The sequence below is a fragment of the Xenopus tropicalis genome, chromosome 4, assembly GCF_000004195.4.
Source record: "Xenopus tropicalis strain Nigerian chromosome 4, UCB_Xtro_10.0, whole genome shotgun sequence".
Lineage (NCBI taxonomy): Eukaryota > Metazoa > Chordata > Amphibia > Anura > Pipidae > Xenopus > Xenopus tropicalis.
In genome coordinates this window covers 136,607,484-136,631,671 of record NC_030680.2, presented here as the reverse complement: position 1 = coordinate 136,631,671, position 24,188 = coordinate 136,607,484, and the positions used below count along the sequence as shown (strand labels likewise).

The 24,188-nt window shown below is 41.7% G+C and overlaps 2 protein-coding genes across 5 annotated transcripts in view; both read left to right on the top strand.

The window, feature by feature from the left end:
- LOC101730580 (rab GDP dissociation inhibitor beta) overlaps positions 1 to 1,276 on the top strand; it is a 39,261-nt gene extending 37,985 nt beyond the window's left edge. For all 3 annotated transcript variants that reach the window (XM_012961689.3, XM_004914093.4, XM_004914094.4), the window contains exon 11: positions 1,090 to 1,276. In XM_012961689.3, the coding sequence (XP_012817143.1) occupies positions 1,090 to 1,233 (144 nt within the window). In that variant the 3' untranslated portion in view covers positions 1,234 to 1,276. The remainder of the gene's footprint in view (positions 1 to 1,089) is intronic.
- Positions 1,277 to 3,626: 2,350 nt separating this feature from the next.
- The window catches only part of arih2 (ariadne RBR E3 ubiquitin protein ligase 2), a 32,406-nt gene continuing 11,844 nt past the window's right edge, over positions 3,627 to 24,188 (top strand). The window contains exons 1-7 of one of the 2 annotated variants that reach the window (XM_012960809.3): positions 3,627 to 3,739; positions 7,155 to 7,231; positions 7,933 to 8,307; positions 20,852 to 20,919; positions 21,710 to 21,773; positions 22,849 to 22,996; positions 23,501 to 23,622. In XM_012960809.3, the coding sequence (XP_012816263.1) occupies positions 8,056 to 8,307; positions 20,852 to 20,919; positions 21,710 to 21,773; positions 22,849 to 22,996; positions 23,501 to 23,622 (654 nt within the window). In that variant the 5' untranslated portion in view covers positions 3,627 to 3,739; positions 7,155 to 7,231; positions 7,933 to 8,055. 2 annotated transcript variants of the gene reach the window in all.

Here is a 24,188-nt window from a genome sequence, read left to right as displayed (position 1 = left end):
TAAATAACAAGTAAATTACAAGTAAATAACCCCAAATGGCTTTTTTTCCCAGAGGTGTACAGTTTAAATGTCTTATATTTATAACATTATTCAATATATATTCTTATAATACACCAGAGCCATGAATATAAATGTAAATGATATCCATATAAATGGTATTTAGTGATGTCATCAGTTATAATCTATGCTTAGTGATGTAATTTCTATCACATGACTCACTTAAACTTGTGTATCATAATAAAGTACCCTGTTGTAAATATGAGAAAATCAGAAGTGACCTTGAAGTTCTATAACCCTTATAAAAACACTCAGCTTTTGGCCTTGTGCTTTGATATCATCATGGAACTCCTCTGTGACTTAGAATATCCTTATATTTTACAATATGGGGTACTATATTAAATATTTAAACAATACTTAGTGATGTAATTTTTGTCACATGATTCACTACAACTTGTGTATTATAATAATGTATAATAATATAATTCTGACAGCCATTTGAATCTCCTGTGGACCCAGTTCCCAATGGAGGTGATCATGTTGGAGTGGGTGGCAGCAGCAGCAGTGCTGGGTGGATGGGTGAGGGAAGCAGTGGGGGGATGAGGGTACAAGCAGTGTGGGGGGAGGGTTCGAGCAGGGGTGAGAGGGCCCTGCACAACATTTAAATTCAGCCTTGACTTGTGGTCTGAATGTTACATAACTTACAACTCTCAGCATTAGAGAATGTGTTGGTCACAGGCCACAGTGGGGCAAACTTCCTGCTAAAGCCCTCCCCATGGCTGAGTAACGTTATGATTAAAGTTACAACTGTGTACCTTGTTAGCATCTCTCTTATAGCTGGATGATTTTCACCAGTATCTGGAGATTGAGAAGCTAGTAGTCTTGGGGAAAGTGGAGGTGTTGGCAATAAGAAGTAGGACCTGCATTAAATTTTGCACCAGGGTCAGCGACCCTCTAGCTATACCGAGTTTACCAGAGGTTGAATAACAAAGCGATGCAAGAAAGGTCAACTCACTATGGGGATTAGAGTCTAACTAGCCAGGGTATCGGGATAACCCTCAGTAACTGACTATGGCTGCTGTTTTCCTGCAGATTTTTATCTCCAGATCATATGATGCCACCACGCACTTTGAGACAACGTGTGATGACATTAAGGACATGTTTAAAAGAATGACAGGTGCTACCTTGGACTTCAGTGACATGTGGAGTTCTGACAACTCAGATTTCCAAGAATGATTTTATTACTTCTTTTTTTTTTATATAAAATAATTTGACTTTGCTTATGTTCTTTAACATTGCCTTTATTCTGTCATGTTATGTATCTGGCGTCTGCCTATTTCCTCTTGTGCAACTTAATTGTTTCAGTTATGTTTAATGTTGGACTATTTTGGACTTTTGATTAAGGCATCCCTTTGATGTCCAACATTTGGTCAGGACCACCCTTTGCTCATAGTAAAGTTATATATATACAGTGCTGTATCAGCCTTTCTGCCATAATTCCACGAATATCTAGGACAGCAAACAAGCCTGTATCCTAAATCTTACACTAATTAACCTTGAAACTGAAGTATCTACCAAATCTCACCCTAAGACTTCAGGCTTAGCCTTGTTAGCCACTGTTCTGGACCCATTTAGAGAGGCAGCACCAAAGTTTGGGAACCATTGGCTTCTCTAGAGCAGTTAAAAAAAAGGTTGGGGACCCCTGCTCTAGAGTCTACTGCAACATCTAAACCAGTGCTTCTAAGACGAGTTGACTCTTTGTTCCTCGTATTTGCCTCCTAAACGAATATTTTTTACAAACTTTTTACAGTCATCCTGGAACCATGCTATAGTCTAATATTGATTTTCCCAATAAAAATATTTTTCTCCCACCGTTAATATGATTTAGCCATCTCCATCTCTGGAAAATCTTGTGACAAGAAAAATGGAAGATGTGGCAAGTAACGCCATGCTAATTGGACACATGTAAAACTGGTCTGAAAGCAATGGATCAGACAGGTCGGGACAAACCAAGAACCTTAACCTGAAGATAATTGTGAGGTAGAATATAAGTAGGAGGCAATCCAAGAGTCACTTACAAGTAGGCTATAAAATGAAGACATACTGAAGACAGTGCCGTGTATTCAGTAATTGAGCAACTTCTAACTGTGTCTGTGTCTAATGGAATCCATGGTTTCAGGACTTGGACTCTAGAACGCCTTGTCTCTGTGTCTAACGGCATCCATGGCTTCAGAAGTTGGATTCTAGAACCCCTTGTCTCTGTGTCTAATGGCATCCATGGCTTCAGGAGTTGGATTCTAGAACCCCTTGTCTCTGTGTCTAATGGCATCCATGGCTTCAGGACTTGGATTCTAGAACCCCTTGTCTTAAAAGAGTGTACACACAGAGCTAGTGCACCCAATGTACAGTGCTTGCTATTCAAAAGGCACTTCGCTTTCTGCTTAAATAAAGTTTAGAGTGATCCTGGGTTTTTATATTCTGTTAAAATATAGACACGCCTTTTCCAAATGTCCCTTTTACTGCACCTGTTGCTAAACCACAGCTCAGTGTTATTTACAATACGAAAAGGTTTATCCAGCACCATCAGCTCAAAATGCACCTCGAAATGTTAACAATATCGCTACTCATTTCTCCAGATCTTTAGCTGGTCATACTGAGATAAATTCACTTATTTGGCAGTCATCAAATGAGCTGATATTTACCCAATTTGGCCAACCTTGTGGTGGGTAGCCTATAAGATCAAGTGGGAGATTAGGCATGAGATCCAGTGTCAGAGGACATGCCTATACCTAGAAGGTCCTTGTCTAACTGGATTTTCAAGCCTACTCGATAGGTCAGGCAGGCTGATTGGCGGGAGCCATACATGAGCCAATAAGCTGCCAATTTGGTCTGGAGGGGTTTGAGATGGCAGCTTTAATCAGCCCCTAGTTTGAAGACCTGAGGCTCACTTATCAATGTTGGAGCAATGTACAAAAACAAGGTACAAGTGCTCTGTGTATGAGTTCTACGGGGTGCAAAGTTTCCTGGCGCACTGCAAAAAATAAATAATTCTATGCATCGTCTTACTTGCCCTTTAAAAAATGTGGCTATACATATTGTCCTGTTTTTTTTATTACAGGGCAAGATGAGGTAGCATTCCTGGTCATTGCAACTCTTTCAATTCTTTTCATGTGGTTTAGATAGTGGTGCATGTGGTCAGTGATCTGGAGTTGTGACTTAGTTCAGATCTGGCCTAATCAGAAATCTTGATCTATTAATTTCCTGTGGTTTGTGTGGTTAAAGAGTGACTGCCTACTAGACCTGAGCTCTACATTTATGCAAAGAAACTGAGGATCTGAAGGAACTGGCAGCTTCACTCCTCAATAAGTATAAGCCATATTGCAACTCAGAGGTGCAGGTGTGAGCTGAGAAAATAGAAATTAGTTCTAAAAAACTGAGAGCTAACTGGCAGAGGGTATGGTGGGCAACCAACACGGAAGAAAAGTTGTTTTTTATTCTGACAGCAATAGGAGGTGCGAGTCGATGAAAGACAAATTATCATGAGGCAGTAGCGCTATTGCGACTCGCCAGCAGCTTTCGACAATGTAACGCAGAGTTACGCCAACTCGCCCCTCCCACAAGGCGGCTGCGTGATGCGTCACAGCGCGTACGTGTAGTGGTGACGCCAGTCTCGCGTGATGAGACTTGAGGCGTTAGGAGTCTGTGTGAGGCAGGAGGCTGCACTTACAGTTTTGCGGGAGGTGTAAGTAGCGATGCGGGACTGCGGGCGGTGTGAGGGAATGCGGGACTGGGGGGCAGTATGAAAGCGGTGTAGGGGAGACAACATGCAGGCACCCTAGCAAGCGCCCTCTCCGGGTATGCAGCTCACTGACAGCAAGGGGCCCGGTAATTCAATAAGTGCAGCACAGCCGGGCCCCCCCTTAAACCCCAAAAGCCCACCCCGCCCGGGACCACTGTCCCTCCCCCCCGCCTTGATGGCGGCCCTCCGTGCTGCTGGGATGGCGGAGTCTGTACGTGAAGCTGCAGTAGGGCAAATGGCCATCAGTGATGTGTTACTGAGCTGACAGGAGCCTGTCTATACATTTGTACTGGAGTGACAGGGCACCGGGGATTACTGAATTCACTGTTAGCGGGGGCCAGAGGGCTTGGAATTGCAAAGCAAATGGCAGTTAGTGAAGTTTCCTAGGGGCTACACAGAGTGGCATGTGTATGGGGCATGTTACCAGGATGCCATGTGTATGGGACATGTTACCAGGATGCCATGTGTATGGGGCATGTTACCAGGATGCCATGTGTATGGGGCATGTTACCAGGATGCCATGTGTATGGGACATGTTACCAGGATGCCATGTGTGTGGGACATGTTACCAGGATGCCATGTGTGTGGGACATGTTACCAGGATGCTATGTGTGTGGGACATGTTACCAGGATGCCATGTGTGTGGGACATGTTACCAGGATGCCATGTGTGTGGGACATGTTACCAGGATGCCATGTGTGTTGGACATGTTACCAGGATGCCATGTGTGTGGGACATGTTACCAGGATGCCATGTGTGTTGGACATGTTACCCGGATGCCATGTGTGTGGGACATGTTACCAGGATGCCATGTGTGTGGGACATGTTACCCGGATGCCATGTGTGTGGGACATGTTACCCGGATGCCATGTGTGTGGGACATGTTACCCGGATGCCATGTGTGTGGGACATGTTACCAGGATGCCATGTGTGTGGGACATGTTACCAGGATGCCATGTGTGTGGGACATGTTACCAGGATGCCATGTGTGTGGGACATGTTACCAGGATGCCATGTGTGTGGGACATGTTACCAGGATGCCATGTGTGTGGGACATGTTACCAGGATGCCATGTGTATGGGACATGTTACCAGGATGCCATGTGTATGGGACATGTTACCAGGATGGCATAGAAAGTGGGATGGTTTCTGCCTCACTGCACCCTGTTTTGGGTAAGAAGGAAGCAGTTACTATGGTACCTGGGTTGGTAAGGTCAATATGGGCAGCAAAAGATGTAGTGTGACACTGCGGAGTATGTTGCTGACACACAGGGCTGACAGTTAGTGATAGCATGCCGATTGGCTGATGATGGCTGATGATGGTAAGTAATACCGGGGTATCAGGGCAGAAATTTATACGGAACCTGCCAATGGTAACTGAGGTGAGATGGGAACACTTGCTTGAGATGTGGCTGCAGCAGGTACAAGGGAGAACCATCATGGATGCAGTATGTGAGGGCTGGAAATGGCATGGGATTGTGGGACCTATAGACAATCAGTGCTTAAACCACCTGGTAATATGGAAATATAAGCTGCAACAACATTTTGGAATTGGGTGCTCTCCCTGTGTATGAAAATAGCTTTACATTGTGGTGGTGCGACTCCCTGACGTAGGGCCACGTCAGTCACAATGTCACCTGGCGCAGGGAGTTGTGTACCCCCCAAAACGTTGTTTTCATTTGGTATGGTACGGTTAAACTAACACAGCCATGAATATAGGTGTGTGTTTGGGCCCCTTTATCAACATGGTAATATAGTCAGGATAAGTAAATAAGAGACTTTGTGAGCTAAGAAAAAATCAGAGGGTGGCAGGGCAGGGAGAAAGAGGTGGCCTGTGGGGGACAAATCAAAAAATTAAAGTTTGTGTTGGTCCCCATCTACACAGGTATACAGTATTTTCCAGCAATGGTGGGTTAGAGTAGACAGGTCTGTGAGGAAAGAGTGCTAGCATTAGCACAAACAGTGGAGTTTAAGGGATAGGGATGCAAGGGGTCAGCCTGGGACAGAGTGTGCCATGTATTGTTTGTTAGAGATATACTAGTGTTTCTTGTTACTCTGAAAGAATGGTGTTGTGTTACTTTGGGGAATCGTGTATTCTGTCTATCCCACCCCCTGCAACATAGTCACTCTTTTCACACTGGCTGAAGGAGCAGTTTACCTTAAAGTGACATTTTAGCAGGGTACTGACACTGGTATTCTTAAACCTTGCAATCAGCCTGCATTTGGTTGTTTTGAATTATTTATTCATCTTGTTTTGTAGCACCTGGGCTTGGACTATAAAACTGCTGTCTTTTTGCCAGGACTTTATAACCTTAGTGCAATATGAATAGAAAAGGTGTGGTAAGCAAGGAAAAATAAAATAAAATAATACTTTGTCTAAACTCAAAGTCATTTTTTTGGTGTTGTTGCTGGGGTCAGTGGCCCTGACAAACAGACAGCATTTTTTAGTCACAGGTCGGAAGTAGATAGAATAGGAATGCTAATAATAATTTTATTTAGACCAATTGGAGTGATGTTGAAGAAGCTGGACCAGGGTTGCATCTGTAGCTGGGAGGGAGTTTTTTGCAGGGATATGTTATGCCAACCCCCCTATTGGTATGTGAGATGGTTGTCGAGCCCAAGAGTAGAAGTCCAATATATTTGTGATGGTGCTTTGCCATTGGGCACTTGTAGAGAGCCAACAAGAACCATCGGATGCAGAAGTTCCCTTTGGAAATGATCCCTTCTTTGATACTATTTGATACACTTTCTGTGTAGAAATGTTCACTGTAAGGACCTGCTGCTTTTCTGCTCTTGTTGAGTAAAATATCTCTCCTGGGAGTTGTAGTAAAGTAATTAAAGGGCACATAAATCTTGTTACACAGATTTTGGTGCAATGGGTGCATAAGGAGAAAACCATGCACTTAACATTAAAGAACTGCATGGAACTATATAAGCTTGCTACAGATATTCCCACTGGCTTGTTCTTCTGGTTCTCAAAATTTTGCAGCCACAAGAGAACTACAGCTCCCAGAATGCTGTGTGCTATGCTTGTTCTTCCAAAATAGCAGACCTGGACAGGACAGGATAGCAGTGAGTGGGCCAGAAGGGAGTCAGAGATAAATATTTTTCCAGCTGCCACAGCTTATTGCGCACAGAGGATTTGTGTTGTTCTTTCAGGCCGCACAGCCTTGTTTGGATCAAAGCCTCTTGTATTTGTACAAAGAAAGCTATAAATGATTCATTATGGCAAAGATGTAGCTCTAAGATTTAACTCGCTTTATTTTCTTTGTGTGCCCTATGTTGGGGCATTATAAATACATGTTAATTCTAATTATATATCATGTGCATGGGCATAATGTGCATATCTTGTCCTCCAGGGTGACCCTTCTCAATGAAAGAATATTGGGTTGGACTGATTCGTTGGGCCAATTGGATGTATAATGTATGATTAAAGGTAAAGGGAAGGTTTTATCACTGGGGGGGGGGGGGGGGGGGATGCCACTCCCCAGTGATTGCAATTGATTGATTCTTTTTAAATCTGTTGGCTACTTTTTATTTTTCAATTTGAATTCAAGTGTTTTTTAATTCTGAAAAACATATTTATTGTTTTTATTCTTTATACAGTGTCGGACACTATATTCGTCAACATATTCTTCAGCCCCTGTCCAACTGGAGCTTACAATCTAATGTGCTTGTCACATTCATGCGCACTAGGGCCAGTTTTACCAAATTAACCTGTCTGCATGCTTTTGTAATATGGGAGGAAACTGGAGTAACTGGTGAAAACCCACACAGGCATGGGATGACTCCCAGTGAATCGCTGTTTTAATTTCCCATGGATGCTGCCTTTTTCTCTGGTGGACAGATAAGGAGGAGTTCATTTATAAGGGTTTTACCAGATAAAAATAATTTAATTTATTACAAATTTCCCAGGTGTGCTGTGAAAAAACCAAGGAAATGTTTTTTTTCTGTACTTTTTAGTGCAAGAAATAACTAAGGTGTATGAATGCATGTCCAACACAAGCCCTATATAGTGAACTCATGGGGAACAAGGGTATATTGCTCTGCTAATTTCAGTAAAACCTATGAAATATTCTTCAATACAATTTACAATACCATTTGTTTGCCTAAATTTTCCTTTCCATTTTGTTCCAGGATGCTGAAGCCACAGATGGCTACAAGACAAAAGCTAAGTGTCCTGCAGTAAAGGAGAAAGCACATATTTGGCTGCTTTCCATCCCCCATTCCTTTGGGCTGCTTTAAACCCCCCATGGTAAAATGTCTGTAGACATGAACAGTCAAGGATCAGACAGCAATGAGGACTATGACCCTAACTGTGAGGATGAGGAGGAGGAAGAAGATGATGATCCAGGAGACATTGAGGATTATTACGTTGGGGTTGCGAACGATGTCGAGCAACAGGGGGCTGACTCATTTGATCCAGAGGAGTATCAGTTTACCTGTCTCACCTACAGAGAATCAGAGAGTGCACTGAATGAACAAATGGCAAATCTGTCCTCCATGTTAAAGGTGAGCTGTGCACAGACATATTACTGCCTCATTATACATTTAGAAAACAGTGCATGCTTATTATGCCTTTTTGGGGTAAAAGAGTCATGCCGGGGTTATCCAGTCAACTAGACTATAGGCCAATTAGTCAGATATTATGGATGTTTGAATAGCACTGAATTGCTTGGTTTCATTGAAACATGGACAGGGCATCTGCAGACCAGGGAAATGACAGAGGCCACACCTTTCTTCAACACATCCAGGCTAATGGGGGAACAAGCAATTCAATGCTATTCCAGCAGCAGAATTGATTTTCCGGCTGGAGAGATTAATTTAAAATCCAGTGGGGTTACTGTGACCTTTTGGGGGACCAGTATTTGCTTTGCTTGTTAGGCAGAGAGGCTAAAAAAGCCTCATAACCTGATTATATTGTTGTGTGTATAGCCGCATTAAAGGCAAAGTTTCACCTATACCCTAAGTCAGTGCTGTCCACACAGGTAGCATAGGGCAGGCAGATTATGGCACACACAGGCAGCATAGTGCAGGCATAGTTTGGCACACAAAGGCAGCATAAGTCATGCTGAGTATGGCACACAGACTGTGTAGGGCGGGCAGAGCATGGCATACACAGGCAGCAAATGTAAATGGTAAATGGGAGCCTTCCGTAGAAATAGGGATCCTTTCTCTTTAAAGGGCAATGAACCACACTGGGGTTGCCATGTTTAGTTCCAGTGCAAGTTAAAATGGTTACCTGTATTTCTTAGTTTTGTCATTCAATGACAAGGAAAACCAATTTGTTGAGCAAACGTTGTGACTCTAATCGCTTACATCTAACCCCAGCCAGTATTCGCCTTTAAATTTTACACAGGCCTGGGGTAGTTTTCTGTAAGACAAACCATCACTGGCTTACCCCAGCTTCCCAGGCATTCCCTTTGCCTCTTTAGACCTGACGCATGTACAGTAAGGATGCCTCACTTTTGCTTAGTCATTCAGATTCTAACTCATACTTATCCAGTCATTTTTACTTTATTGGGCTTTATAGCTCTTGAAACTGAGCTGTCTGAGTGTTCTCCTGAGTCTGGGACTGTTATCAGTTGAGATAAGTGATTATTCTTTTAGCTTATAGCCTCATTGCGCTGTGACTGGCATGTACTGTATGAATGCTGTGTGCATTTGGCTGCCGTGCTGGTTAATGGATATGATACTTTACTTTGGTATGAGTAGAATTTATAACTGCCAGGCAGGACATGGCACATCACACACGGCAAGCTGTTGGACTTGATGATGACTGTGGTGCTAGTCAGTGACATCGTTACCTGCTTGCTAGGGTTCTACTTATCTTAGCAACCAGGCAACAGATAAGTAGAACCCTAGCAAGCAGGTAACCTTATAAAATTGAGGGAAAGAAAAAAGTAATTATTCACAAAACCACAATGTAATGTTTTTTGTTTTTCAATATCTAGCCCTGCATCCTATTAATTTTAAGGTGAGCATCCCTTTTTAACATCCCACAGCAAGAAAGGCACAACCCTAATAGCAAAAGACACACACACGCACCAGAATACAGCAACAAATATATTGTACTATGCAAAATGAGATACCAGCATCTGCCTCCCCAGCCCTCACTGAGGCATCCAACAATCACAGCTCTGCTGCATGTCTACAAAGCCCCCTTCCGTAGTCACCAAGCATAGCCAAAACTGGGACACATCAGTCTGTAATAGTTAACAGGCGCTTTGCCCATACCCATCCTTCTTCCCTTCTCGTCCATTCTGTCACATGATAATCCTTTGGGTGGTTAAGGCTGATGGCACACAAGCCATTTGTCACATTAGTGCATTGCAGCTGGCAGAGAAGCACCCAAAAGCCTAATTTTTGTTTTTTCTGACATTACAGCAAGTTTGTGCTGTGCAGCCTGTGGCTAATCTCTTGGTCAGCCTATATCACTTTTTTTTACATAATAGTTCTACATAGCTGTGAATAATCCTATTGGAGAAAAATAAACTTTGGTTAAATTTTTTCCTTGAAAGGAAGACGTACAGTGGTGTGAAAAACTATTTGCCCCCTTCCTGATTTCTTATTCTTTTGCATGTTTGTCACACAAAATGTTTCTGATCATCAAACACATTTAACTGTTAGTCAAAGATAACACAAGTAAACACAAAATGCAGTTTTTAAATGAGGGTTTTTATTATTTAGGGAGAAAAAAAATCCAAACCTACATGGCCCTGTGTGAAAAAGTAATTGCCCCCTGAACCTAATAACTGGTTGGGCCACCCTTAGCAGCAATAACTGCAATCAAGCGTTTGCGATAACTTGCAACGAGTCTTTTACAGCGCTCTGGAGGAATTTTGGCCCACTCATCTTTGCAGAATTGTTGTAATTCAGCTTTATTTGAGGGTTTTCTAGCATGAACCGCCTTTTTAAGGTCATGCCACAACATCTCAATAGGATTCAGGTCAGGACTTTGACTAGGCCACTCCAAAGTCTTCATTTTGTTTTTCTTCAGCCATTCAGAGGTGGATTTGCTGGTGTGTTTTGGGTCATTGTCCTGCTGCAGCACCCAAGATCGCTTCAGCTTGAGTTGACGAACAGATGGCCGGACATTCTCCTTCAGGATTTTTTGGTAGACAGTAGAATTCATGGTTCCATCTATCACAGCAAGCCTTCCTGGTCCTGAAGCAGCAAAACAACCCCAGACCATCACACTACCACCACCATATTTTACTGTTGGTATGATGTTCTTTTTCTGAAATGCTGTGTTACTTCTACGCCAGATGTAACGGGACACGCACCTTCCAAAAAGTTCAACTTTTGTCTCGTCGGTCTACAAGGTATTTTCCCAAAAGTCTTGGCAATCATTGAGATGTTTTTTAGCAAAATTGAGACGAGCCATAATGTTCTTTTTGCTTAAAAGTGGTTTGCGCCTTGGAAATCTGCCATGCAGGCCGTTTTTGCCCAGTCTCTTTCTTATGGTGGAGTCGTGAACACTGACCTTAATTGAGGCAAGTGAGGCCTGCAGTTCTTCAGATGTTGTCCTGGGGTCTTTTGTGGCCTCTCGGATGAGTTGTCTCTGCGCTCTTGGGGTAATTTTGTTCGGCCGGCCACTCCTGGGAAGGTTCACCACTGTTCCATGTTTTTGCCATTTGTGGATAATGGCTCTCACTGTGGTTCGCTGGAGTCCCAAAGCTTTAGAAATGGCTTTATAACCTTTACCAGACTGATAGATCTCAATTACTTTTGTTCTCATTTGTTCCTGAATTTCTTTGGATCTTGGCATGATGTCTAGCTTTTGAGGTGCTTTTGGTCTACTTCTCTGTGTCAGGTAGCTCCTATTTAAGTGATTTCTTAATTTAAACAGGTGTGGCAGTAATCAGGCCTGGGGGTGACTACAGAAATTGATATTGAAATTGAAAATTGAAATTGATAAACCACAGTTAAGTTATTTTTTAACAAGGGGGGCAATAACTTTTTCACACAGGGCCATGTAGATTTGGAGTTTTTTTTCTCCCTTAATAACGTAAACCTTCATTTAAAAGCTGCATTTTGTGTTCAATTATGTTATCTTTGACTAATAGTTAACGGTTTTTGATGAGCAGAAACATTTAAGTGTGACAAACATGCAAAAGAATAAGAAATCAGGAAGGGGGCAAATAGTTTTTCACACCACTGTAGTTCCAAGATTTTATTGCAACTGGAAGCAGTATTTGTCTCTCCCTTTCTGCACTGTTGTTTCTGACTCTTGAAATATTGTAGCATAAGTCCAGCCTCGTTTCTGTTTTCACAGCTGCATGCAACGTTGCTGTTACAATGTTTCTGTAGTTAGAGCCAGCAGTGCAGAGAATACCAAGGGGTAGACAGATACTTAATTCAGTAAAAATTCAATTTACAAAAAAATATAAAGCCATTGAAAACTTATATAATAATAAATGTATACTGGAAAGGTGCTTAGAAAGTTTCTGAACCCTATACCATTTTTTTTCTCTTCCAAGAACCAATACACGTTTTTCCATTGCATTGGTCCCATAATAATCCCTTTATTGATCAGCTGGTGCGGATATGAGGATGTTGACGCTGCTCTTTGCCATCTATTTTGTGCAAGTAATTAGTACTATATCTGGCCCCACGAGTGTGTGGGCTGGAAAGAGATCCGTGATAGAGTGCAAGCTCAGCATTATTATAAGGGCCTGTGTGGAGGAGGGTAGCTGTCGGCTGAAGCTGCAGCCTTGACTTACAATCCCTTTACAAATGTTTTCTATATCAGGTGTCATTTACTATTTTTTTTTTTTATATAATTTTTATTATGAATCTGTATCTAAACCCTGTTATTGCTTAAAGGGGAAGTTGTACCTGCAAAATGTCCTATTACGGTCGTCTTATGCTAGTTATCTTCCCAGGGATATTAGGCTAGTGCCACAGAGAACTGATTCTCAGCAAGCCAAGACCCAGCTGATTCTCTGGCCTTCACCCACTCCTGTGTCTGCACCCAGGCCAGTGCAGAGGCATGAAGTATATTTTGGAGTGAAAATTTCTACTTTTGCATTTCCACACTGAAATCCGCTCCGTGTTTCTGCACCCAGGCCAACGAGAACTGAGACAGGAGCGAGCTGAAGCCAGCGGATCTCCTAATTCTCTGCAGTCCAAGAATCAGCCCTGTGTCCATGTCCATCTGGCCTTCCAGGCCGTATGCCCTGGCTTCCTGTAATGGTATTAGAACACAGTAGCTGGCCAGTAGGACGTGATAAGTATTACAGGCAGCAGCCAACATGAGATACAATATTGGGAATGATGTGCTAAATAAATGTGTTGCACTGTAGAAATAAAATAAAATAAGAATAATAGTGGGAGCCTAGGTGAGGCTGTCATTGTAATAAAGTAAAACATTTCTTGTACAGGTGGGGTTTTTCGGATAAGGGATCTTTCCGTTATTTGGATCTCCATACCTTAAGTCCACTAAAAGATTATTTAAACATTAAATAAACCCAATAGCCTTGTTTTGCTTCCAATAAGGATCAATTATATCTTAGTTGGGATCAAGTACAGGTACTGTTTTATTATTACAGAGAAAAGGGAATCATTTAACCATGAAATAAACCCAATAGGGCTGTTCTGCCCCCAATAAGGGGTAATTATATCTTAGTTGGGATCAAGTACAGGTACTGTTTTATTATTACAGAGAAAAGGGAATCATTTAACCATTAAATAAACCCAATAGGGCTGTTCTGCCCCCAATAAGGGGTAATTATATCTTAGTTGGGATCAAGTACAGGTACTGTTTTATTATTACAGAGAAAAGGGAATCATTTAACCATTAAATAAACCCAATAGGGCTGTTCTGCCCCCAATAAGGGGTAATTATGTCTTAGTTGCGATCAAGTACAGGTACTGTTTTATTATTACAGAGAAAAAGAAAATCATTTTTAAAAATTAGAATTATTTGCTTATAATGTAGTAAATGGGGGATAGCTTTCCTGTAATTCGGAACTTTCTAGATAGCGGGTTTCCGGATAATGGATCCCATACCTGTACTTCTGTGCCTGTCCATGTGTCTGTGGGCATCTGCTGCAGTGTGTCCCCTATCTAAGTGTAAAACTATAAACTGAGCCAGTAACACCATAAAAGTGAAATTCTCTGGGGCATACCAGTTAGTTTGTTAGGCACCCTAATGTCTCTAATCACCAAGCTGGGAGTTCATGATGAATGGTGAACAACTGCCCCTGCTGCTACTCTGAACCTAACCATTGCCCCAGGGTTGTGTCATTAAGATGGCCATACATGCACCGATAAAATCGTACAAAACGTAGTTTATATTTAACACATAGTTTGCATTTAAACCTACGACTGATATCCGAACGTTCATGGAAAGAAGACTTAAATCTGAACGTGTATGGCCAGCTTAAGTCACACCAACCTTGACCCAGTGGATCGCAGATGCAAATGATCACAGTTTTCAATGAGAGCTCTGCCAGTTAGCTATCCCCCTTCTAGACTCAACTTGTACCCCATTTACATCTAAAATCAAGCTCAGTTCAAGTGATTTTGACACGCAGTTGCTGCTGAAATTTTGCTTTTGCACACTGCAGATTTCAGTTCAACCAAATGGGTGGGGAAAAAGCCTTTCGTGTGAAAGATATTTGTGTTATCCTTGTGACATGGGGCTCTGGGGATCTTCTGGAGTACACCCTATGTAACAGGTAGTCTCATAGTAATTGAAGTCAGTTTCTTATTTATATTAAATGATACATTTATAAGTATATTTTACATGTTGGGGAAGTGTTTATGTGCCTGTTTTTGCTTTATAAACCCATGTGTGCCAGATAAGCCTGTTGCTGTGGGGTGAGCATGTTGCTTTATAAGGACTGAGCTAGACAAGTGACTTTTGTTTGCCCCCGGGAGTCTGACGCACACAAACAAGCTTCACTACCAAGAGTGTTCATTAGAAAGAGTGACTTATTCTTTGAAATGGAACCCTTCACCCCACCCCCCCCTCCAATCAACTTCTCTTTCAATATGACTTCTGTTTTCACCTTTTTTTCCCCCCTTCCATATCATATGCTTCCCTGTCCCACTGTACCTCTGAAGCCCCAACTGGTCTCCCCATTAGTGATGTGTCGGTGGACAAAAAGTTGATCTTTATATAGAGCCACTGTTCTTTGTATACTTGGGCCTGTCCTGCCCCTTTCTGGCATCACTGAAGTTGGCAGGGGTGGGTGTGAGTATACATAAGCGCTACAGCAGGCAGGCAGAGGGGGGAAGAATTGTGCTTTGACCTGGAGGGGTGATCTGGCCGGCCAGCCGGCAGGGTTGGGGCCCACCAGCACATATTTTTTCAACGTGTTTTTTTTTTTTTTTTTAAGCCTTTCTTCACACTTCCCAGTGTGCTTTGCCATAAACTTCATACCACCACCACTATAGAGTGTAACATTGCAGTGACACTGATACTGTGGCACATGGGTCACCTCTTTCATTCACCAATTATGTTTCAGTTGCATTTTTCCCAGTAATGAAGTGTGCATGAAAGAAAATAGAAAGATAAAATATAGATATTTCTGTGCAGGGCCCCTTTCTGAGTGTACCTGTATTTAAAGGGGTATTACTATCTAATACCATCATATGTTATTTATTAGACCTTGTGTCTGTGTGTTTCAAAAAACTATTGAAGCATTTTGAAATATGAAAAAAGATTTGCTGCAGGTTTAGTCACCTATAGCAACCAATAAGTAGGTAGCATTTACTATGAGTTACTACACCTGGGCAAACTCTGTGCCTTCTTATTACATTTCGGGGTTAGCATTAAACGTAAAGTATGCCCCAGACAACGTAGGTCTCTCTAAAAATATAGAATGTCCTATTCCTAACAACTTGGCACTTGGTTTTCATTCTTTAAAGTTTTTGAATTATTTGCCTTCCTCTTTCCAGCTTTCAAATGGAGTCAGTGACCCCAGCAGCTAAAAAACAATTGCTTTGCGAGCTTATGATTTTATAACTATTGTTACTTTCTATTCAGCCACCCCCCAGCCATGTTCCAGTCTTTCATTTAAATTGCTGCCTGGTTGATAAGGTAAACAAGACCCTAGCAACCAGATAGCTGCAGAAATTCCAAACTGGGGAGAAGCTGAACAATAACCTAAATAACTAAAATACCACAAATACTAAAAATTGAAAACCAGTTGCAAATTGTCACAGAATATTATTGTCTATACCATATAGGGGGCATGTGGGTATTAACCCCTTTAGTAGCTTTGTACATGAAATACTGCAATGTCTGGAGTCTGAGCTACTCATCTATCTAAAGCTAGGGAAGCCCGCCTAGCCTGTGTTTTTCCTCCCATTGTGTCTGTGTTTTGCCATATTTGTGGGGAGAAGAATTATGTGCTGCACTGTGAGTGTGTCCTTCAGTGTGTGCAAACAGACCTTGGACACGGGAACTGAGGGAGCGAGCTGATAAAGTTCAAATTCTTTCTGTAGATAGAAACATATAGATCACATGGTGCAACTCACAGCTGGCGTCAAAGAACCGCAGCCTTACATAAGCTGTTGCTTCTGCCCTCCTTGGTTTGGGTGCCAGTGGGGAGCCATTTCTTTCATATCCATGACCCCACCAGATGTTCCTTGCAACATGACAAGCGCAGCAGAATATTACTAGAGATCGGCTAGCAACAACCATGTATAGTAAAGAAAATTAATGTACCCCAAGTCTGTACTGTGACCCTGAAATGCCAGCTGCAACCCATCATACAGGGAGATAAAGTATGTGTTTATCGTCTGTGGTGCTCTAGCATATCTGAGCCATATTATTTGGGCAGATATCTGTAGGGAATGGGATTCCTATAAGTGAGGTTTTGCTATCTGCACCCCCCCCCATTTGTAAAAGTGGTTGTCTAGAATGACATAACGTTATACATTTGACATTTACAGGATAGAAATAAAAATACTTAGGTACTAGAACCAGTCATTATCAGCTGGCATTGTATGACAGTGTAGGAGCCAAGATGGAAGGTGAAAGCCATTCAGGGCTGGTGAGATATCTATATGTACAGTATATGTGTATAAAGCACTACTTTTGTACTATATATCTATATATTAAAAGTACAGATAGGAGAAACCATTGGAATAAATGAAATATTTACATTCCAAATAATATAGTGCTACTTGTTAGCGACACAGAATTAAATGATTAGGATATGTCTTTAATAGAAGATGCAATTAAAGGAGAACTGAAGAAGTAGGCTTCAGTACATTATGATTTGTGCTTCTGTACCAGCCCAAGGCACCCACAGCCCTTTAGCAGGGAAGATCTGTGCCCCCAAAGATGCCCCCGTAGCTCCCCATCTTCTTTTCTGCTGGTTCCCTGCACATACTCTGTGCTGCTGTCACTTACCTGAGCTTAGGGACCCACTCAGTACTATATATACAGAATATACATGTCACAATACAATGCTGATTAGTAATGAATTCAGATTCTCATTACATGGCAGCTCTGGAACCAGTGTAATTAACAGCAGAATTGAATAATGAGCCCTGTAGCATCAGACAGGAAAACCTTATTTTCTGCTTGCTTATTTGCCCCTATGCAACCACTAAGCTTTGCTTTTCAAAACCTGCTCAGAGCGCACTGAGCATGTGCAGTGTCACTGACATTCCTAACAAACTCCAAGATAGGGGGATTCTGAGACAACTGTACAGCCCTGGATAATTACTACTATATAGATGCTGAAACCTTAGACTGATGCAGTAAGCTTGTGTATAAAATGTCATTTCTAGCCATTTTCATTTTTAGGACTTAGTTCTCCTTTAAAACCAGGGGGAGGTATTGTTACCTATTTGGCAAATAACACATTATATTCCATGCTGCAGTCCTATAACAGGGTTCTTTTTGACCTTTATGGTGCAGATTTTGGTAACTTGCCACTTTTAAGTGCATGCCTCTGCTTGGAAACCAACAAGATAATCATATATATGTTTGTGGCCATGTAATGATTGGCTAGGGCAGGCATCTCATCTGTCATTTAGGGCAACTGGCTCCAGCTACTAGTATGTTAGAACAAATGCTAATAATAACCGCTCCCTAGGGAATATGTGCATCTCCTGCAGTGTAGGGTGCACTGCTTGTAACTCACCTTACCTGTCAGCCAGCAGCACAGCTCCTCCATCCAACCCATTCTTTGGCCTGTGGGCCAAATGATTTGATCAGTCAGCTTTATCCCACCGACGGGTTACTGAATCATCCAAAGAAATGGATTTGTTTATGTATATCCACCGGTGTATAACAAACCTATATATCAATAAATGATTGACTATATGGTGATTGAAAATCAATTCTACATGAATGCATATTTATAAATATGCTTGTACAGGTATGGGATCCCTTATTCGAAAAACCCGTTATCCAGAAAGTTCCGAATTACGGAAAGGCCATCTCCCATAGGCTACATTATAAGCAAATCATTTTAATTTAATAAAATGATTCGCTTTTCTCTGTAATAATAAAACAGTACTTTGTACTTGATCCCAACTAAGATATAATTACCCCTTATTGGGGGCAGAACAGCCCTATTGGGTTTATTTCATGGTTAAATGATTCCCTTTTCTCTGTAATAATAAAACAGTACCTGTACTTGATCCCAACTAAGATATAATTACCCCTTATTGGGGGCAGAACAGCCCTATTGGGTTTATTTCATGGTTAAATGATTCCCTTTTCTCTGTAATAATAAAACAGTACCTGTACTTGATCCCAACTAAGATATAATTAATCCTTATTGGAGGCAAAACAAGCCTATTGGGTTTATTCAATATTTAAATGATTTTTAGCAGACTTAAGGTATGGAGAAAACCCCAGGTCCTGAGCATTCTGGATAACAGGTCCCATACCTGTACTAAAAAAAAAGATAACTCAAAGGTGAGCAACCCCTTTAACCACCAGAATTGCCGAGCCATAGGGTTGCTGTTTTGTTCTCAAACTGGTCTGTCATGGCATTGGGCCCATCATGGGAATCCCTGCAGTAGGCGGAAACTGCTGGTAACTTCCACTCTAACCCTCTCACATCTGCAGACTCTGCAGCTCCAGTAATGCCCTGTGGGATAAATTCAATAAGGTAATGCATATTCAGGGAAACCATCTAACAATCTACATCAGGGGTAGGGAACCTATGGCTCGGGAGACATATGTGGCTCTTTTGATGGCTGCATCTGGCTCACTGTCAAATCTTTAATAAAAAAAAAATAACAGGGGGCGTGGCCTGCGGTCGGCGGATAGAAGACGTGTTCTAAGCCTTAGAACACATCTTCTATCCGCCGACCGCAGGCCACGCCCTCCTCTGCATCGCATCCGGCATCCTTGGCACCCACCCTACCTTGCCCCGCAGCATCTGCGGCCAAACATATTGTACGGCTCTCACGGAATTACATTTTAAAATATGTGGCTCTCTGTTTATGGCTCTCTCAGCCAAAAAGGTTCCCGACCCCTGATCTACATGTTTGGTAGTCAGATGATGTTGCTCAACTCTAAATAGCACCCCCCGCTGGCCATCCATGTTTGTGTGAGAGGCTGAGTTATGCTGCAGAGTGCGGCTATTGCTGCTATGCATTGCTGTGTGAGGCACGGGTGCAGCCGTTACAGGAAGGAGGAAATAACCAGCTTAGTGACACAGCTAAAATAAAAAGCCACACAGGCAACTTTGCTTCTAGCCCGGTGACCATTGCTCCAATGGCTACTCTGTCAGGAACATTCCAATGAATATATCTCAGCCGCAGGAAGGCACTCCCTGTATAAATTAAAGACTATTAAAGGAAATCTATACCAACAGAAAGAATACTTAACCAACAGATGGAACTTTGCCAATTCATTGGCTGAAATAGCAATTTTCTATTAGGATTACCCAATGGCACATACTACTTATATGTATATTTTTAAGAAAATGGTTTATTTAGATGAAGCAGGGTTTTACATATGAGCTGTTTTATGCAATATATTTTATAGAGACCTACATTGTTTGTGGGGAATAGTTTTCCTTTAAAAGTAAAATGAAAGCACTGATACCCCACCCACATGGGGAGCTGGTTTGTTGTTTGCTTCCTGCATGGCAGACATTTTATATAGGACCCCTAAGTGGTTTGATAGCTTTGGCTATTGACAATATTGATAACTTATTGTAGGGGAAAGGAAATGATCTTTTTGTTACTGGTCAGCTTCAGGTAATAGCCAGCTAAAGGGAGGGTAGGAGATATTTCTGTAACTGTTTCCCAACTCGTGTGGTCTTTTAAATGTAAACGTAATCTACTGTAAAGCATAAGCGCTGCCTCAAAGGAAATTCAGAGTCTCGTGGGTATCGGGGCAATAAGCTTGTGATGCACTTTGCTTGTCTTCAAATGAACTCCTGTCATTTTACTTATGCTACTGAGAGGGAAAAGCTTAATCAGTGGCAGTGGGGTCAACCGATTTGTGAGGCACTGGCCACTCAATAAATAATAATTTGCTTTTTGCCCCTTTCCAGCTTTTAAGTGGGGATCCCTGACCCCAGAGGCCAAAAGACTATTGCTCTGTGAAGCCAATTTATTGTTACTGTCACCTTTTATTACTTACCTTTCAATACAGGCCCTCTTCTAGTTGCATTCAATCTCTTGTTCAAATCATTGCCTGGTTGCTAGGGTAATTTAGACCCTAGCAATCTGATAGCTACTACATGAAAAGCTAAATTAATTCAAAAACCACATAATTAAAAAAATGAAGACCAATTGCAAATTGTCTCAGAATAGTACTCTCTATCATACTAAAAGTTAATTTAAAGGCGAACAACAATTTCTGATTGTACATGTGCCTGGCTGCAGGGGATTCTTGGGACAGATGAGTAGATGGCAAAGTGGTGTTCAATGGAATAGTACCCACTGACAGTATGTTTTCCATAGAAGAGAATGGCTACCCCCGGGTCTAAGGGAAAGGATTACTTTAGTGTGGAGGGGGGTACAAAGCTATACTTTCCTTATAGGCTGCTGGTACAATTGTTTAGTAAGTAATGCAACACTATTGCTTTTTGTATTGACTGTCTTATTCTTCCTTTTCTAGGTATCTCATTCTGTGGCTAAGCTCATATTAGTTCACTTTCATTGGCAAGTCTCAGAGATTGTAGAAAGGTAAGGCACTTTATTAATCAAAGCTATTAACTGTTTCAGGGCTATATATACAATTTAAAAGCGTTGAGGAAACTGCCTCATACGTATGCAATAAGTCAAAGGGATTCTGGGAACAAATTCCTTAAGGCTCTTAGAAAATTCCCATTTACATGGGTTTATCCTATATATAAAAACAGTCACATTTAGAGCCCCATTGGCCTTGGCACAATATTGGATACCCTGAATCTTCTGCAAGAAATCCCATCCACTTTAACCACCTTTCAGCTACCTAGAAAGTGCCTGGGCAGCTGCCCGGGTCAAGAAATATTGAAATAATAAGCAAAAAAAGTTCTACACGTCTAACTGTAGTGACAAACGTTGGCCTTTGCATACGATTTAATGAGTCCCCCCACATTCTGCCATCCCTGGATGTTGTCAGATATGGTGGTATGTCAACTTTTATAGCAAGAAGTCTGTTGGGGATGAAGCTGTCATGGGTCAGGATCATGTAATGGGTAAACAATGAGGGTGCAGGTCCGTCTGATTAGAACTGAGAAGATCTCATTGTGGCTGCAGTTGAGTGCCAGCTTGGCCAGAATTGACCATTCTGCACATCTGCAGGGCCAAGTATGTCTGTTCCTGGGCTATTTTTATCAAATCATTCAGTCGGATATTAACATAAGCACCTGCATGTGAGGCTAAATTCCTTAGGGAACACTGAAGGGTTTGCAGCTTGAACTTGGAAACCCAGATATTGCTGGTTTATTAATATAAAGAATAATAAAATAACTCATGTATGTTTCTCCCATAGACATAAACTGAATTCTGCCCAGTTGTTAGTAGAAGCAAGAGTTCAACTTTTATCATCTAAACATGTAAGTGTCCAGGGGTTATTACGTTGATTTTCTGGCTGTGGAGGTGGTGTTGAAGTATTTGCTTGTTGGGATTTAAAGGGACACTGACACTTTAATGAAAATACAAAGGAATGCGTCAGTATTACTAAGCAGTTGCAGCATAAAAATCTGTCTTGCGAAATGTCCCCCAAAGGCACCTCCAACTGAGTGGTACTTACCTGAGCGACACTCCAATGCAGCAAAAGGATCCTCTGTAGTTGTGTCCATCAAGCTGGGTTTGGGGGGTGTGAACCTGTCATAGGGCGGAGTAATGTATCCACTTGTAATTAGCCTATTGAAGGATCGCGCTGCCCCCCAACCTGGTGTGACACAGGAAAACAGAGTGTCTCCCCTGCGTGGACTAGAGTGTGGCTGTGGGGGACTTTTATCTAAAAAGCTTTTCGTGCCGCAACTGTTTAGTAATGTTGACACGTTCCTATGGACTGTTTTATGTATTAGTATTTAAACAGTCCCTATTACTGGGTGTGTTCATTCTAGTACAAGTAGGCAGCTCAAATTAGGCTTTATTTAAAATTGGCCATGTATATTAGGGTTGGGCAGATCTGGGCATGACAGAACACTGTACAGACCTTTACATCATTCTGGAATGCAATTAGTATTATAAAGAGCTTATGACTATTAAAAGTGGTAATAAGTAATACATTTTTCTCAAACCCATTAAACTTTTTTTCCCTGTCATGCAGATTAACTCTGCTGCTGGCAATGTGTCAAACCGCAATATGATAAATAAAGAAAATAAATATTTCTTTTTTTAAAGTTTAACATGAATTGCACTTCTAATAACCAGCTGTCTTAGGGTTTGTTATCCCTGATTTTGGTTCTTCTTCAGTGTTCATAAATAGGTAAGCCGTACCTTTCTGGCAAGGCAGACCTCTGCATTTAGCATGCTTATTCTTCAGCTACTTAGAATAAATAAAGGAAGAAAAAAATGATAAGGTGACTTTAAGGTGCAGGACTCTTCCCCAGTTGTAGTGAACTGTTTTTTTCCTGGCCCCATGACTTGCTGTACCCTAATTGCTAATGTGGTGTTTTGTAGGTTATGGCACATTCCTCCCATCACTGCGCCGTCTGTATGCAGTTCGTACGGAAGGAGAATCTACTCTCACTTGCCTGTCAGCACCAGTTTTGTCGCAGCTGTTGGGAGCAGCACTGCACAGTTCTAGTGAAAGATGGGGCTGGTGTAGGTAAGACCATTTCCATGATATCCTATTTCCATGATATCAATGCCAACTGCAACAAAGCTGTTCGTGATGCACGGCTTAGTATCTGCCCCAGTGGAGCCAATTAGAGTCTAGGCAGTTTGTTGGCTCCACTGGGGCAGATACTGACTAAGCCATGCATCATGAACAACTTAATTGCGGATGGCGTTGCTTAATTGAATAAAGATTTGTCAAGTTGTTATAGATAGTAGGGTATGTGAGTGCAATCTGCTCCAGTTTAAACCTTGAAACAGTCCTCCTGGGCCCCTTGATTGCTGAGGGGTGTTACATATCAGTGGTATAGTGTAGATGACGTGGGTTGGGGCGGAGCATTTCTGCATGTTTGATGTAGAAGTACTTCTTTCTGAATTTGAATAATGTATTAAAACTGCATATTTGGAGACTAAAGGTGTATATGTGTCATGTGTAAATATGTAAGTTTAAAAATATGGTTTGTGAACATTTTTCTATTCTCTCTCCCTAATTTAGGGATTTCCTGCATGGCACAGGAATGCTTGCTCCGAACACCAGAGGATTTTGTGTTTCCGTTGTTACCCAACGAAGAATTAAAGGACAAATACAGACGTTATCTCTTCAGGGACTATGTAGAGGTATGTTGAGATATGTCACTTCCATCGATAATTGAAATTTTTCGCCAGGTTTTGATGAGAAGAAATGCCCATAAACTCCAACGGCAACAAAAAAGTTGCACGATAGCTGCAAAAAACACCCATTGGCTTCAATGCGTTTTGCAAATTTTTCAGCGAAGCGGGACCGGTTTATTTAGCACTAGTCACTTCTCCAGTGAATGTGGACCAATAACTGTTTAGGGTCTTCAGGCTTCTCAGTGCCATAATCATGATTGTTGTACTTTAGTTATGTTTAAAGACACATTTCAGTGTCAGTTTATAGATTTTAAATGCAGTAAATGTGTCTGTGGCCATTTTGTGTGACAGAATAATAGTTATGCCACAGTGACAAAACACAGAGAATTCCCACTGATCGTTGTGAGAAATATGGCTCATTTAAGGAGATGTAAACCCAAAAATAAAAATGTGCCTAATTAAAGAATGGACAGATTTCCATCAGTTTATTTGTAAATGTAATTGCTATTGAAAAGCAGTATTGGTCTGTCCCTTTCTATTCCCTGGACCCTGAAACTTTAGTCAGAACCCGC